Source organism: Protopterus annectens, chromosome 12.part0, assembly GCF_019279795.1.
Source record: "Protopterus annectens isolate FY-2018-M chromosome 12.part0, PAN1.0, whole genome shotgun sequence".
Classification (NCBI taxonomy): Eukaryota; Metazoa; Chordata; order Ceratodontiformes; family Protopteridae; genus Protopterus; species Protopterus annectens.
This window is the reverse complement of record NC_056746.1, coordinates 1,106,842,516-1,106,860,019: the sequence shown is the minus strand read 5'-3', so window position 1 is coordinate 1,106,860,019 and position 17,504 is coordinate 1,106,842,516. Positions and strand designations below refer to the sequence as shown.

General features: G+C 37.9%; 1 protein-coding gene across 1 annotated transcript in view; it reads left to right on the top strand.

Annotated features, from left to right (window-relative positions):
* The window catches only part of LOC122816258 (vomeronasal type-2 receptor 26-like), a 53,276-nt gene that overhangs the window by 12,577 nt on the left and 23,195 nt on the right, over window positions 1-17,504 (top strand). The window contains exon 3 of the mRNA XM_044088996.1: window positions 1,753-2,658. Within this exon, the coding sequence (XP_043944931.1) occupies window positions 1,753-2,658 (906 nt within the window). The remainder of the gene's footprint in view (window positions 1-1,752; window positions 2,659-17,504) is intronic.

Sequence of the window (17,504 nt, the reverse complement as noted above, 5' to 3'; positions counted from 1 at the left end):
TAATAGTAATTATAGAAAAAACAACCATATACTACTTTAGGTAGAAATGATCAGAAATGTTTCCATGGTAAACTATACATACAAGCCAGCACAGTGGAGAGTAAAGTAAATAATTCAATTTTACTATGAAGGTAATTCACTTGATAAAGCAACCAACATGTGAGCAATAATTTCCAACAGGGTGTGTATTATTGAGGAAATACTCACCCAGGGGTGTTCTGAGGTCCGACTCTGCATGGGGAGGCTCTCTACACCCCTGGAAGGGCATTATTTTCACAATAACATATACCATGGAGGGCATTATTGCACTTAGAGAATAAGCTGTCTGTAAAATTGTTGGGTTTTACATATTTATTTATTTTTTAATATATTTTTGAAGTAAAATAGTTCCTCTACCTAATCTTTTAAACTTCTTGTAGTATATGTAAATGGTGTTAGAGGAAGCAGTTTACATCTAAAGTATAACATTTTTTTTAAAAACATCTAGTTATTTATTTTATTTTTTGGTTCCTTACTCCTAAAATGTTTTTTTTTTGTTGCCAGTCATCGAGGATTGAAGTCAGTAAATAATGACATATATTTGAGTTTTAGACTTTACTTCCTTCAGAAAATGCATGCTAACACAAATTCTGTCATTTAAGCAGCTTTGTATTTTATAGCAATAATAATTAAAACCTGTTCCTGGTTTTGAGCCTTTGTTCCTCCTTTATTTTATGCTTTATCCAAATTTCTTCAGATAAGAGGTCAATAAGTATGCAAATGTCTTTACTATTGCTGCCAATGTTCGATCTCACCCACTCACTCACATTTGCACTTCAGAAAATGCATGCTAACACAAATCCTATTATTCAAGTAACTTTGTGATTTTACAACAACACTATTTAAAATATGCTCCTATTTTGAGCCTTTGTCCACCCTTTATTTTAAGCTTTATCCAGATATTGTGAACTAAGAGGTCGAGAGGTATGCAAACCTGCTGCTGTTGCCATGGCTCAATTGCTTTCACTTTTTAGACACTTTCTCTCTGTCTCTCACACACACATACACACCCAAACACACACACACACAAACACACACACACACAAACACACACAAACACACACGCACACATACACACACACACACACACACACACACACACACACACACACACACACACACACACACACACACACACACACACACACACACACACTTTTTTCTGTTTCATTTATTTTTTTTATACTGGCTAAACAGCACTAGTGCTCCTTAGCGCGTGTAAAATAATAGCTCAATCGATCTCTTTGTCTCTCACTCTCGTACATGCATACACTCTCACACAGACATAAACACATGCACATACTTTTTTATTTTACATTTTTTTCTTTTGTTTTGTATTTTACACTCACTAAACAGGAATAGCACCACTTAGCATAATAACATCTGTTAGTTTACTTTTAGTGTGAACTCCACGGCAGTTTGATACGCTGCCGGGAAACAGTGGGCTCATTTTTCAGCAGGTGTTATCTGTAGATTAACACCCTGCTGGAGAACATTTGTTCTCCAACCAGTATGTGATCTACAGGTCTCCTATTCTCTAAAGTACATTATTTGATTTCTTATATATATTTAATTAGCTTTAAGTAAACAGATAAGAACATATAGTAGACTGATGCTACCTGTTTTTGGTTATTATGCTATAGAGTGTGCTACATAATTTGATCTGAAATAGCTAACATTATACAGAAACTATGCCTTTCTTTTTGTTTACAGGTGCTCATGACTGTATTAAGTGTCCAGATGATTCATGGAGTAATAAAGGACAGGATGAGTGTATAAAGAAATTCATCGAGTTCCTGTCTTATCAGGACTTCCTTGGAGCAATACTGACTACCATCACTAGCATCACTGCACTGCTTCCTGCTTCAGTATTAATTATTTTTGTTAAATACCGTCACACTCCTATTGTAAAAGCGAACAATCGAGAACTGAGTTATATTCTACTCATCGCTCTTGTCTTGTGCAGTCTTTGTTCTCTGATTTTTATTGGAAAACCCACTGCATTAATGTGTATGCTCCGCCAGACTGTCTTTGGTATAATGTTTGCTCTTTGTGTCTCTTGTGTACTGGCTAAAACCATTACAGTAATCATAGCCTTCAAGGCCACTAATCCAAACAGTAAGTTAAGAAAATGGATGGGGCCTGTACTTCCTGGTTGCATCATCTGTTTCTGTACAATGGTTCAAGTCACTCTGTGTGTAGTGTGGCTGTCAACTACACCTCCTTTTCCTGAAGAAAACATGATATTCAAACTAGATACAATAATAATAGAATGTAATGATGGGTCCAGTAATGCTTTGTGGTGGCTGTTGGGTTACATGGGCCTCTTAGCCAGTATAAGTCTTGTGGTAGCTTTCTTAGCCAGGACACTGCCGGACACTTTCAATGAAGCCAAGTTTATCACATTCAGCATGTTGGTGTTTGTCAGCGTCTGGCTGTCCTTCATCCCTGCTTACCTGAGTACCAGGGGAAAGTATATGGTTGCTGTGGAGATATTTGCCATTTTGTCTTCCAGTAGTGGTTTAGTTATATGTATCTTTATTCCAAAATGTTACATCATATTAGTCAGATCTGAAATGAACACCAGGGAGTATTTAATAAGAAAGAGAGCCTTTACCGGTAAAGTATAAGTTTACCTCAACATGTAGTAGATGAAAGGCCTGCTGTATAAATGGTCCAGGCAAAGATAAGTAATTTAATGAACATATATTTAAAAAAAAAATTCTGTAATATCATTCGTTTTCTCACAGCACGACAAAAAGAAATACTGGTGCAGTACTTCCAGCAGACAGCAAAAAAAAAATGTCCCATAGATCAAACTGAGACAATAATCACTTTGGTGCCACAAAGGGAGCCTCTCATTTAGTAAGGTGCTAGAAGAGAACCCCATTCCTCCAACTTGCATGCATTACAGATTGATTCATCAGGTAAGATCCTACATTTCTGAACTATTATCTTTCAGTCTCACATTCAAATTATGCTGTGCTGGGCATTTGTAGAGAAGGAGCCACCTATATCCACATCTCAGCAATGCTTGTCCCCGTTGTCTGCTTGTGCTTTCCGAGTCGATGACTAAAGTTGCTAACGAGGCCTAGCCTTTGAATTGTCACTTAGTTATTTATATGTTTCTGTACTTGTTTGTTTATTTAACTCTATATTTATTTGCATTTGTGGATCATGAAATTCTGATTGGGTGACATGCATTTTCAGAAGGTGCCCAGGGAGAAAAAATAATTTGACAATTATCTATAAATATAAAATAAATGCATTCAAACCAAAAAGAGAGAAAAGATTCCAGAACTATATAACATGCAAGGTATGACAGTGTCTGTCCGACCATTCAATCACTCTGTCTGTCTGTCTATCTATCTATCTATCTATGAGAAAGAAGTAGATTTGGAATATGATGTGATCAAAAACATATGAATAACTGTCTGGATCATGGGTACTTTTATGTTAGGTTATAACCTGCAGGTGTTGCTGTTGAATATTGTCAGCAATTCAAATGCAGATACTAACACTGTGTATCAACTTTTTTTGTTGTTATATTTTTCACTATTATTGACTAACCTCACTTTCTTTATTTTCTTGGCTGAGGTCTCTTTTTCCAGGTCAGATGGTGAGCACAGTCTGCTTAAAGGACTTTCCCAGATTAATACAGCAGGCAAACAAAGGCTGTGAAATGAAATGCCAAACTGCAGAATGAAGCATGTTAACAGCTGAGAGCTTTAATCCTCTCTGACAAAGTGTGAGAAAGAGTGAAAATATGAACGAGAGTTATTAACAGTCTGGGTCTGTAGGGAGAAACAGATGTCATGGCTCACCATCATCATCCTTACCAACCCCATAGTTCTCATTTTCTAGATGGGGTTTCTTCCGGGTGCTCCAGTTTCCTCCCACTTTCCAAAGACATGCAGTAGGTGGCTTGTACACTGTAAATTGGCTGTAGGTGTGAGTGAGTGGTACAGGTGATCTACGACAGGACTCTCCAACCGATGGTGTAAACCTTGGCTCGAGATGATTGTCCCTGTTGAAGTGATACCCGGAACCCAGTCTGGATTCAGTGTCAGTCTCCTAGCTTCTTTGGCAGTCATACTTGATTGTCACAGTTCTTCTGAATTCTACCTCCCATATCAGGCATTTCATCTCTATCACCTTTAACTTACTCAGCCTCTGTGCCTTCACTGCCTAAGTTTCTGTACCATAAAGTAGTACTGGTTGAACCACTGTTTTGTGCACCTTATCTTTTAGCTTCTTTGGTATTCTTTTGTAACATACTACCCCTGGCACTCTGCACCATTTCCAAGAAAAGGTGGCAAGGCAAGCTGAACAACACCAAAACCAAAGACAAAAAGCTTGCTGTGGAATCCAAATAAAGGTACGAAACCTGTAGAATCTGTTTTATTCAGAACAACGCCAAGTAACAAAATCACTAACGCCACAAAACTGGATACGTTTTCGACCACAAATTCAAGGTCTTCATCAGAAATAATACAATCCACCCAGTAATTGTACCTTTTATACATGTGGTTAGACAATTAAACATAATTCAATTGTTCAATAAAAAGCTGTATGGTTAATTAAAAAAACATCAGATAATTTCCATAGATACAAAAAGACAATGCAATACAAATATAGCTAAAATTATTATATGCCTGGGGAAATAATGTTTGATAAAAAGAACATTGTTGTATATGTATAAAAATAATACTAAAATAGTATTATAAAAAATATGTAGTATTATAAAAAAACTTTAATTAAAAGGTCCTGAGTGGCAATGTTGTATAATATTGGATTGTTTCTTGGTCAACTAAGGACCTTTTAACTAAAGTTTTTTTTATAATAAAACAGATTCTACAGGTTTTGTACCTTTATTTGGATTCCACAGCAAGCTTTTTGTCTTTGACTCTGCACCATTTGCTGTAGTCCCTCTGGTTCTAGCTTTGACCTCCCCCTTCTCCAAAACTACCCCTCCTAGATACTTGAAACTGTTAACCTGTTCCACTATTTTCCCTTCTAAGTCAGTTTTCAGCATCCTTTCTACTCAGTTTTCAGCATCTTCTGATTTCTACCATTTGCTGCCATAACAAATGTCTTATCCGAGCTCAGTTTCATCCAATGAGCCTTCAGTGTTGCATTCCATTCCCTTATCATTTGCTGAAGTTTTTGTTCAGAGTCTGCCTGTAACATTACATTATTTGTGTACAGCAGCTTTTATGATCTGTCCCCACTGATCTATTTCCTAAAATAAGACAGCACCAGTATGAACAACAGTGGGCTGAATGCAGGACCCTGATTCATACCCACTCCCCAGTGGAGCCCATCTGTGAGTCCAGACACTGTTCATACTTATATCACTGGATCTTTGTATTAGTGTTTCGGGGACTTCAAACAATTAAGTACTGCCAAGATCACTTTCTTAGGACCTTGTCATATGGTCTATTCAAGTGTAGAAATGCCTAGTTGGACTCTTTCCTCACCTCTAGTTTCTTCTCAATTATCTGTTTCACTGCAAAAACTGGATAGTCTGTGCAGCTACCTTATCTAAATCTGAACTGTTCATCTCCCATCTTACTTTCTAGTACTCTGCATATTAGTTTATCAATCACCCTCTCCAGAAATTTCACACAGTGTGAAAGGAGTTTGATACCTCTGTACTAGCCACAGTTATGAATATCCCCTTTGTTTTTATACACACTGGCACTAGACTGCATATATTCCAGTCATCTGGGAAACAGCATTATCTTCATACCGTCAAGAGTACACTCTGAAACCATTTTCCCCTAACTCACCCAACATCTTGATTATATCTGCTGTGACCTATTCCAAGCCTACTGCTTTCACTGACTTCATTTTACTTAGGGTTGTTTTTACTTCTTCTATGGTGAGTTCTTCTTCATCTTTCATCATAGTCTGTGTCTGGGGCAGTACCACTTCAGTGGGATTTTCTTCATTTAGAAGTAGCTGGAAGTACTTCTTCCACTGACATTGCATGTCCTGTGGCCTGGTGAACAGGTAGTTTCTGACATCCTTTATGAAGGGTGTCTGATGATTATCTCTTTATTTTTATGTCTTTGCTTTGTAATCTGATTCTTTTTCTTTGTGCCATCTGCTGAGACACTTTCCATAAGCTGGTAGGGTCCCCCTGATGCTTTGTTCTTTGCTAATGCAACTGTTTTCCTCACATGTTTAACTACTCAATATTCCTTTTTGGCCTGGTCCATCTTTTCTCTCTCCCACTTTTTCCTACACTCATTATTTCTTTTAATGACTTCCTTGACATCTGTGTTCCACCAACAGCGTTCCTTATGTACCTTATTTCCATGCTTCACACATGCTTTTTTGAGGTGCTGCCATTCTTCTTCAACTCCACCCATTTCCTTTTCTTCTTGAGGTGCTACAGCCCCAAGGATTTCTTTGAACTCCTGTGTTTTCTCCTGAGCTTACTTCCACCTCTTCAGCCTAGACTCTATTCAGGTTAGAGCCTCCTCTGACCACTGTTTGCAGCTGATTGTGCAACCAGTGGTTTATGCTGTGAGTCGACTGTTTCACTGGGGATGACTTTGATATTACTGGTTCTACACCAATGCCCTCTCCTAACTAAAACAAAGTCTACCTGAGTTGCATGTTGGAAATTCTTGCATGTGATTTTATGCCTGCCTCTCTTTTTGAACCGTGTGTTGGCTACCATCAATCCATTTGCCAAACAGAAGTCTGTAATGGCCTCTCCTTCTTTATTCCTATTGTCTCACCCATGTGGACCCTGGCTATCTTTATATCTTGTTCTGTCTGTCCTGATATGTCTATTTAGGTCCCGCATTACCAGCTCCACTTGTGTTATCCTGTTTTGTTTAGTAGGTCTTGCAACTATTGTCTGAATGCACTCTTTTCTTCACTATCACACATTTGCTCTGGGAAGTAGGCCGGTATTATGAATACTGTCCTATCCTTACACTGGAGTTGGACTGCCATAAGTCTGTCACTAATTCTGATGACATCCTGCACTAATTTATGAAGCCTCTCCCTTGCCATAATTCCCTCACCATTTCTAGTCTGCCCTCTCCCTGAGTAATAAACTTTGGATCTCAAGCCAGTTGGCTTTGCTGTACTGAACTTCTCTCTTGTTTCCTGGATACAGAGGATGTCCAGCCTCCTCCTTACCATCACCATCATGTCATCCACTTTCAAGCTGCATCCTGTCAGTGAAACTATTGATTGTAGAAATTCTTAGTTTGTGTTTGACAGGTTGATTAGTTTTACCTCCAACTCTTGCTCAACATAGCTATTCCTGGTAACATAAGTGGGGCAACTGAACATCATTTGGCCAGTAGTGTATTGACCCAGGCTGCTGGGCTTTATGGCAGGCACACACTGTCCGGTAAGGGCTCACAGACCCGTCCAATTGTTATCATGTTCCTGTATAGGTCAGAGTAAGCATAGTTTTCAATCCACTTATAGCCAGCAAATACCCATGCCCATTTTTGGCAACATTAACTAATATGACCCAATCACCTACAACCAATTTTTATGCCATCAACTGGCTAACCCAGACCCAGGGTGCAGTCTGTAATCTATTTTCTTTTATCTAGAGCATACTGCTTACCACAATTGATGCCTAAAGCTGTTGGTCTATATAAGTCTTCACCTGATAGGCACCATCTAAAGTTGTGCTACTTTCCACAACTCTATTCTTGGGTGAATTTGATGTTGAAACATCCAGTATGTTTTTGGGAGGTGGGAGGAATCACACACTGACACAGGGAGAACAAGTAAACTCTACATAGACGTTTGCCAGAGGTCGGTGTTTCATAGGCATTGTCAAGTAACACCAAAACTTCAAATGCATCACAGTTTACATTGAAATGACTTTTTAATGCTTTCTTAAAAGAGATTTTAGGCAGTATTTTTTGAATGTTTAGGTAGTGTAATACATAGTTTAGAAATGATGCTGGGGACTGCTCATAACCTACATGTTGTAACAGGGAGAAAGCTAGAGACTGTTAATATCCTACATACATTAGCAGAAAGATTAGCTGGGGACTGTTCACATCCTACATGCTGTACTGGGGATAGCTGGGGACTGTTTATATCCTACAATCTGTATTAGGGGGATAGATGGGGACAGCTCATGTTCTACATGCCATAGCAGGGGTGTGTTCATATACTACATGCTATACCGGGGAATAGCTGTTAACTATTCATATCCCATACTCTGTAACAGAGTGATAGCTGGGAACTGTTCACATCACACATGCGGTAACAAGGAGATAGATGGGGCCTGTCCACATCCTACATGCAGTAGCAGGGGGATAACTGAGGGCTGTTCATATTCTACATGCTGTATCAGGGTGGTAGTCAAGAACTGTTTATATCCAAATGCCATAACATGGAGATAGCTGGGTACTGCTTATATTCTATATGCTTCAACTGAAGGATAACTTGGGATTGTTCATATCCTACATGCAGTAATAAGGGGGTACTATTCATATTCTACATGCTGTAACAGGAAGATAACTGGGACTGTTTATATCCTACAATCTGTATTAGGGGTATAGATGGGGACATTTCATATCCTGGTGAAACACAAATGGAAGCCCCAAGGAAATAAACTGCTGTTGGTAAAATCCACAAGAACTTTAAACTAGTAGCCTTTTAAAATAAAAAAAAAACGTGTTTAAAAAAATGAAAGATAAGTGCTTTCATTCAAAAAATACATGAACTTCATCAGATAACAATGCTGGAAGTACACACTCATTTTAAAGCTTTTGTGTTCAATCACATGATACTGCCTTTTGAGATGAGTGCATATTGCTGAAAAGCACGTTTTTAAAACGTGGCTATCCTACAAAATTTGTGGACAACTTGACGCTAGTTGTGATTAATAAATGTGAGTCTCATCATTTTGTACCAATTTTGGGAGGCTCTTGCATGACTAACTTTGTAAGCAAGAAAGTCCTACACGGTAGGGGTACAATATTAATGCCACCCATGGCTGAGACTACAAAAACATTCATAGAAACCTTCAGGAATTCTTTTATTACAACTTATTCTATTGAAGGTCTCTTCAAGAAATTTATATTGGAAAAGAATTGGAGACTTCTCCTACAAAAGAATACCATTTGTAATTATGTGGGACCAGGTCCACGAGTGGTGTTCAAAAGGAGCAGGAATTTGAAAACAATATTGGAACACAGGTCCAAACACTAACACAGACGCAACTTTGAATTTATGGGGATGAAAAAGTGTGGTTGTTGTCCCTACTGCCTCAATAATCTGGTGTGCCATGAAATTTACATTGAGCAACCAGGTGATCACTGTAAAAAAAACAGATTCAGTTGTTGCACAACAAAGGAGGTATATTGTGCACTATGTATGTTCTGCCTCTGTTTCTACATAGGAAAAACAGAGAGGAGACTGAGTGGCAGAATATATGATCATTTATATGAAATCAAAATGAGAAAGGAGACTAACGCCCTCTATAAACACATAAAATGTTACCCACACTCTACATTCAAATGTTGCATTTTGGAACAAATGCCTTCTAATAATAATGAAAGTCCATGGACCTTATTACTTGGAAAATGTGAATTATATTGGAAGTTACATCTGAATGCCAATAACTGGCTTGGACTCAATGAACATGTTTCAATAGCATGTTTGCTTAAGTTAAAAGTATTGGAAAGTTGTTATTTGTCTTTCGGCTTTTCCTGGTTAGGGGTCTCCACAGTGGAACGCCGGTCCACTAATGATTGGCAATGGATTTTTACGGTGCCAAGTTGCTAGCCTGACACCCAACCTTCAAAGAAGGCACACCCATTCACACACACCTTCCTGCATGTCTTTAAATGTCACCTGACCATGGGGAGGACATGCAGACTCCACACAGAAGGCGCTCCAGCTAAAAATCGAATGGGAGAACCTCTTCCTGTGAGGCGACAATGCTAACTGCTACACCACCGCAGCCTTTTTTAAAGTACTGGAAAGATGAGCCCTAAATATAAGGCATATATTTGCATACTTTTGCCTTTATTTTTCTATCATATGAGGAATGCATTCTGTTTCTGTTTTCTATATTTACTTATTTATTTTATTTGCAGTTTAATTACCGGGGAAGTCCACTGGGCTGAATTGACCCATTTTCAGTGGAGGCCCGGGGAGAAAAGCTCCAAGATGCATTATACAATTTAGATACAACTGATAGTTAATATTAAAGATACTATTATGTAGAATAGTTACTCATAAATGCTTTCAATATCATGCATAGTTAACAAATTCATTAAGCATGAAGATAGGGATCATACAGTTTAATTTGAGGAAAACAGATATGTGTTAGGCATGGAAACAGTTGACATACAAACCTTTTAAGAAAATGTAAATATGCTTTACATACACACATCAACAGTAGAATGCTATTTGCAATATTTACAAGGTTGGGCTGTGTGAGGGTAGCTGTAGGATTTGTTGAGAGCTTAGAGAGAAGCTATAGAAATTGTTGAGAGCTTAGATAGGCTCATAGGGAGATAACTATGATAGTTGTAGAGCTTGGGAACCAGAGAGAGAACCTCCTTTGATAAGGTTGTGTGAAGGCAGGTACATTTCCATTTAGTGGACAGGTATTTGAATAGGTGGGTTTTGAAGTTTTCTGAGTTTGGTATGGTTCTTAGTGTGGAGGGAAGGGAATTCCATTTTTTGCCTAGTGAGAAAGATAGGAGAAGTTGGCCAGCAGGATGTTTAGGTTTATGGATAGTAATTAAGTTCTGATTTTCAGATCTGAGAGCTCTGTTGGGTGTATAAGGGGGAAGGATGTTAGTTAGAGCGGGACATTTTGTTGGGTGAAATATGAGTCTATATGCAGTAGTGAGTTGGAGATAGTCTAGGTAGTTTGGGAGTTCAAGCCAATTCAGGGATTGTAGGGTTAGGCAGTGATAGGTGGTATTTTTAGATTTAGAGGCAAATTTAGAGAGTTTGTTGTAGCAGTTTTCTAGTTTAGAGGTGATAGAGGAGGACAGGTTGGTTAGGAGTGAGGCTCCGTATAATAAGGAAGGAAGAAGATAAGTTGAGGCCAGAGTTTGCCTGGTAGAGTTGGAGAGAAAGTGATTATTCCTATACAGCATACCTAGCTTTTGGTGGTATTCTTTATTGCAATTTTTGTAAATAATATTGACTCAGTGCTATGCACTGTGAATTTCTTTTTAGTGGCTCCTTTAAGATGATATTTCGGTTCCTGGGGACTTGACGGTCATGTGACTGAACACAAAAGCTTTAAAATGAGCGTGTAGTTCCAGCATTGTTATCTGATGAAGTCATGTAGTTTTTGAATGAAAGCACTTATCTTTCATTGTTTTAAACACCTTTTTATTGTAAAAGGCTTCTGGATTAAAGTTATTGAGGATTTTGCCTACAGCAGTTTGTTTTCTTGGGCCTTCCATTTCTGTTTCACCCATATTTCTTCAGTTTGTTTTTTGCCAGGACAGTGCATATCCTACATGCTGTAACAGAGTGGATAGCTGGGGAATGTTTATACCTCATATGTTGTAACAAGGAGGATAACTGGGAACTGCTTGTATTCTGCATACACTAGCAGTGGGACAGCTTGAGTCTATTCATATCCTACATGCTGTTTCAGGGGGTTAGCTGAGGATTGTTCATATCCCACATGCTGTGTCAGGGTATAGCTTGGGACTGTTCATAACCTACCTGCTGTAGTGCGAGGATAGCTGGGGATTGTTCATATCCTACATGTTGTAACAGGGGGATAACTGAGGACTGTTCATATTCTACATGCTTTTGCAGGGGAGTAGCTGGGGACTGTTCATATCCTACATGCTGTATCAGGGGATAGTGGGGGACTGGTCATATTCTACATGCTGCTACAGGGGGTTAGCTGGAAACTGTTCATATCTTACATGCCATAGCAGGGGATAGCTGGGGACTGTTCATATCTTACACGCTGTAAGGGAGGGATAGATGGGGGCTGTTCATATTCTACATGCAGAAGGATGGTTATAGTTTGGGACTGTTCATATACTATATGCTGTAGCAAGAAGGATAAGTGGAGGCTCTTCAAATCCTACATGCAATAGCAGGGGGGATAGCTGAAGACTGTTCATATAATGCACGGTGTAATGTAGGAACCCCCACATTCAAGTCTTCTAGCATTCTTTCCTTGCCAAAAGTCTATTGAACAATACAATTTAAAGATTGCAAACATTTCTCAAACAACTAAAATATTTGAGAAACTGATTTACCAGCCGATTTTTAAATACATAAATAACTACTGTCTACTTTGTGATCAACAACATGGTTTTAGAAACTCCTTTAGTACTCTAACAGCCCTAGTCTCAGCCACAGACACTATTTACAGTAATATAAATAATGGCCTTATTGCTGCAGGAATCTTCATATGCATGACTTGTGCTTTTGAAACAGCCTTATTCTCAATAAATTGCAAAAAATTAATTTTGAGGATAATACCATCCTTTGGTTCAAAACATTTCTTACAGGATAGAGCCTTTCAAATCTACTTCAGTGATTTACCCCTGAAAATGGGCTGATCTTGTCTGTCATCATTACATCCTATTAGAAAAATTACATTGGCTCCCAATGGTAACTGTTTGAAATGTTGGGATCTGTGAAATGCTGAGATATTTCCATTTTCTTTTCTGCATGCCAGCACTTGGCATTACAAGTGTTGACATTTTAATAGGGAGCCACTTCCCATTACCCAAAGGGCAATATTTCTGCTATATACCCCTTAAAAGAGCACTTCAAGTAAGGGGCCAAAGAAGCAGCCAGGAAAATGCATACACACTCATACATCCGAGGCTTAAGCTAATCACTGGAGAAAAAGCATTCCATAGACTGGGTCCTGGCACATGCTACTAGCTAAGTAATGAAACTAAAAGCTGTGAAACTTTGGTACCATTCAAAGTAAATCCTGAACAATATCTATAGAATGAATATAAATGCACCTGCTTTCTAGACAGTGGCTAATGCCTACAACTGAGTCCCAGATGCTACACTTCACGTCTTACTACAACAACATATTTATAAGTTCATTGAAAAGAAATTCCCTCCTATATGTACATACTATAAATATTATAAATATTGATATATATAATCAGCATTGCTTGTAATAATATCCACTAATGTTTGTGATTTTCTAATTGTATGTTTTTTTCCAATTTATACTTTCATTAATACTTCTGTGATTGCTGATGTACTTTCCAAACCTTCTGTTGTATTTCCTACTGTACATTTTACCTAGGTCATGGCTAAAAAGGGTAAATAGATCAGTCCACTTGATATTTCACGGTTTTATATATTTATTTTTTATCCTGATAAGCCCACTGAACACAAGTGCCCTTTTCAGGCCAACGTAAGAACACTATCTGGTTCTGTGACTTGTGCAGAGTCATATACTAGGCAACTGGAGGTGGAAGGAACCACCTCACTCTGTAAAATGGACTACAAAAAGCAAATTATTAACAGCTCAAAGTGAATCAAGACAGTGGCTACAGAAGGAGGCTCATTAACACCTTGTAGGCTTAATCCTCAGACCATCTTGGCTCATAATAAAGTTTTTTTCATACTTATGTTATGAACAAGAGCAAAGACAGAAATATTAATATGTATATTGCCAGTGGGGGGAAATTTGAAGTACAGTGATTCAAAAAATATACATTAACACATGGGTCTTTAACACTGCTATAATGTCAGAAAGATTGATTTCAGGCAATGATGTTTAAGTAAGCCAGTATAAATTATTTCTGAACTTCTCACAAAAGAAACCCACCTTCCTTTAGTGGGATCATCCTGTTATCAAAGATAAATTAATAAACAGGGATTTGGGAACTCATGTAGATAGCAACCTAGCCTTTAACCAACATGTTTCCAAGGTGGTAAGAAAACCTGTCTATGTTGCTCAACTTATAAGCAAGGGCTTGGGATCTAGGTCTAAAAAGGTCATCATACCACTGTACTTGGCCTTCGTCAGGTCCACCACAGCATACAATGTGCCCTGTGGTATTTACCTGACCAGATGTGTGCAGCAACTAGAACATCCACAAAGGTTCCTTAAAAAAAAGAATACAGGGAGTAAAAACAATGTCCCATGTTGGCTGCCTCAAAGCCCTGTCTCTTTACTTGGCATCATACGGACTACTAAGGGGTGATCTTTGCCAGGCATAAAAGACATCTCAGAATCCTGTTTTGATGAATCTTTTGCACATCTGCAAAACAAACAGCATCAGAACCACTAAATTAAAAGACCTAACTTTTGCTTGCAACATAAATAGGCCAAGTCAGAGAGACAAATATTTCTCAGAGAATACCCATTATCTGGAACAGGGCTGCCCATCCATGTGAAGCACAATTTCTCCCTGCTCCTATACAAGTGCAACTTGGACCAATGGATGGGTAATTATAAATCCACCTGTAGCCTGGCTCTTATGGCTTTGTTGGATAAAGGCAGGCAGTAAATCCATCTATCCATCTATCCATCTACTATCCCTTTTTACCATTTCTTCACAAGGAGTAGGGGTGTAATCTAGAGCCAAGCTTTACACCTCTGAGTGGCTAGCCCTGCTGTGGTTGTTCTTCTGCACACTCACCTCTATGGCCAATTTAGAATGCCCAATCCACCTATTGCATGTCTTTGGAATGTGTGGGGAAACCAGAGCACTTGAAGAAAACCCATACAAATACAGACAGAACATGCAGACTCTGCACAGAAGGCTCCCCAGCCGAGAATCGAACCAAAAAACCTCTTGCTGTGAGGCAGCAATGCTACCAGTGTGTCAGTGTGCCATCCTCCATCAACCCTAAAAATCAAATATAAATCAAATTTGGGTGGGGGTACATTTGGGTTGCACGACTAGGCTGTTAAGGGTCCTAGTGGTCGTTAGCCTAGAATACACCTATGAACCTATGAACTAAAATTAAAGGTGACTTGCATGCCAGTTAAACTGAAAAAGATTAGTGAGTTTAATATTTATTTTTATAACCATATTGTCTTAGCATACTGATGCTTCTGTGACTTAAGCAGGTGGACCACCTCATTACTGACCTTCTGTGAGATTCTGTACTGGATTTGTAACTGGCATCCTTTTTTTTTTGCTTCAGGAAAGTAATGTATTAGGCACAATAGCAAAAACTTGACAGTCGCTAAGGTCTGACTTCCCTGTCTTCTTATTAGCAGTGACACTTGTTTTTCACTATTAAAAAGCCAAAGCTCAACAGCATCCTACTTATAACATTTACCACATAGTGGTGCTAGAATAAAGCATTTTTTTAAACCTTTGTTGTAGAAGCTGTCTTAATATGTGTATTCCATCTTCTGGAAGGCATACATATGAATGTTCAGATTTTTGTCTCATATTTTTGGTCAATTTCTCATAAAATTTGTGATTTTCTGCCAAATCATTAAGGACTTAAGTCATTAAATGTCAGACATTTTAGCTTTTGGCTTCATATCCTTCAGAAAATGTATACTGAAGCAAAGCCTGTTATTCTAACAACTTTATAAGTTTATAAGACCACTACATAAAATCTGTCCAGAGTTTTAGGCCTTTGATCCACCATTACTTTTGACTTTGTCCACATTTTTTGCACTTTGAAGTTGAAGTATATTGCACACACACACACACACACACACACACACACACACACACACACACACACACACACACACACACACACACACACACGTCTAACTGTTTATGTGTATGTGCAATTATTCACATAGATTGACAAACAGGTAGAAATATGAACACATTGAATTTACCTTGGCTGAAATGTCTGTAAAACAAGAACAGCTGACAGATGTCTTTTCAGTCAGCCCAACACAAGAATATAAAACAAATATTGACAAATGATGAATAGATGGCAATAAATCAAGAACATCATCAGTACCAGCAGAAACATGTTAAAGTATGTAAAGAAAGACAGCTGATGCTCCTGCTGTACAGTTTTGATAAAAGTAAATATATGACTTCTCCATTTCTAAAAGTCAGTTAATATTTTATATTCTACATGATCAGAAGTTCTGTCTTTCTTACTGAGGCACCAGACAGGTTCATAGGATTATTTGTCAAACTTAAGACCTACTGCACTTCAAATGCTTGATGGCTATTAACTCCATAATGACATTTTCTTCTTCCCTTATATTTATCTAGATTATTACTGAAGAAACAACTGACTTGTTCTAATTGCAGGTGGAAGTTTATTCCTTAATCTAGAAAAGCACTGCACAATGCATCTCCTGCTTTTGTCTGTTATAGATACTTAATTTTAGTAGCTTGGTTTCGCGATGTTGTGTTAGCTCCCCACATCAACTCATTCTTGGCTTAAACTTTCCAATAGAATTATATATAATATTGGTTTTTACCCCAGGCAGTGGTATGCCTCTCAAATCTCCAGGCTTTGGCAGAATGCCCATTTTTTTGCCTAATATTTTTTGGCCTGCTTCTCAAAAAATGTGTGGATTTCTGACAAATCATTGAGGACTGACATCATTAAATAATGACATACATTTCAGTTTCTGAATTAATATCCTCCAGAAAATGCATGCTAATGCAAAAGCTGTAATTTTATCAACTTTCTAAGTTTAGAAGACCAATATTTAAAATGTGTCCCTGATTTTGGATTTTAGTCCCCACATTATTTTTGGCTTTATCCAGATTTCTTGGGCTTAGAGACTGAGACCTATGAGCAGAGGTCATTTGTAAGTAAAGTATAATAAAAAATGTAATGTAATAATTTTGATTTTTCTACTACGTAATCTTTGTACTCTTTCCTTTTATGGGCATTGCTGTACCAAACTATATGCAATTGCAAAAATAAAAAGGATTATTAAATAATGACAATTACATATAATCTTTATTTTATTACTTTGTTTTTAAATTTTTCCTTTGGATAGGCAGTATAGCTTGATCTTTTCTTACATTCATCTTGGAATGAAGCTATGAAAAACATCCTTACTGTGAAAAGTCTCTTCAAAGACATCACTAAAAATGTAATTAAGTAAAAATGTGCAAAAAATGTTAGAATTTAGATATGAGCCAGGATTCATAAATAAATGTTACAATGCAAAAGGTGAAGTCGAATGACAAGCGGCATCATCCAGAGCTGTGAAATATCATGGCCTGTGTAGTGTGGTAATGTGTGTGTCAAGTGAGATATAAATGAGTAACACTGGAGGATGATAGTGAATGCAGTGTGGTAGAACAAATAGAAATGTATAAATCTGCAAAATTAACAATCAAGGACAGTGTTGCTCTATGCCATAAAATTCTTGTGAAGAGATGGACACCATAGAAAGATGTTAGGAGCAGCTGCAGGATAAGCAAACACATTTATATACCATGTGGACAGAGTTTCCATGCAGGAGCTGGTAGTGATGTGTCATTCTCACATGCAGGCTCATGGGCTATATGGAATACACATTTCTATTCACACTAAAGTAT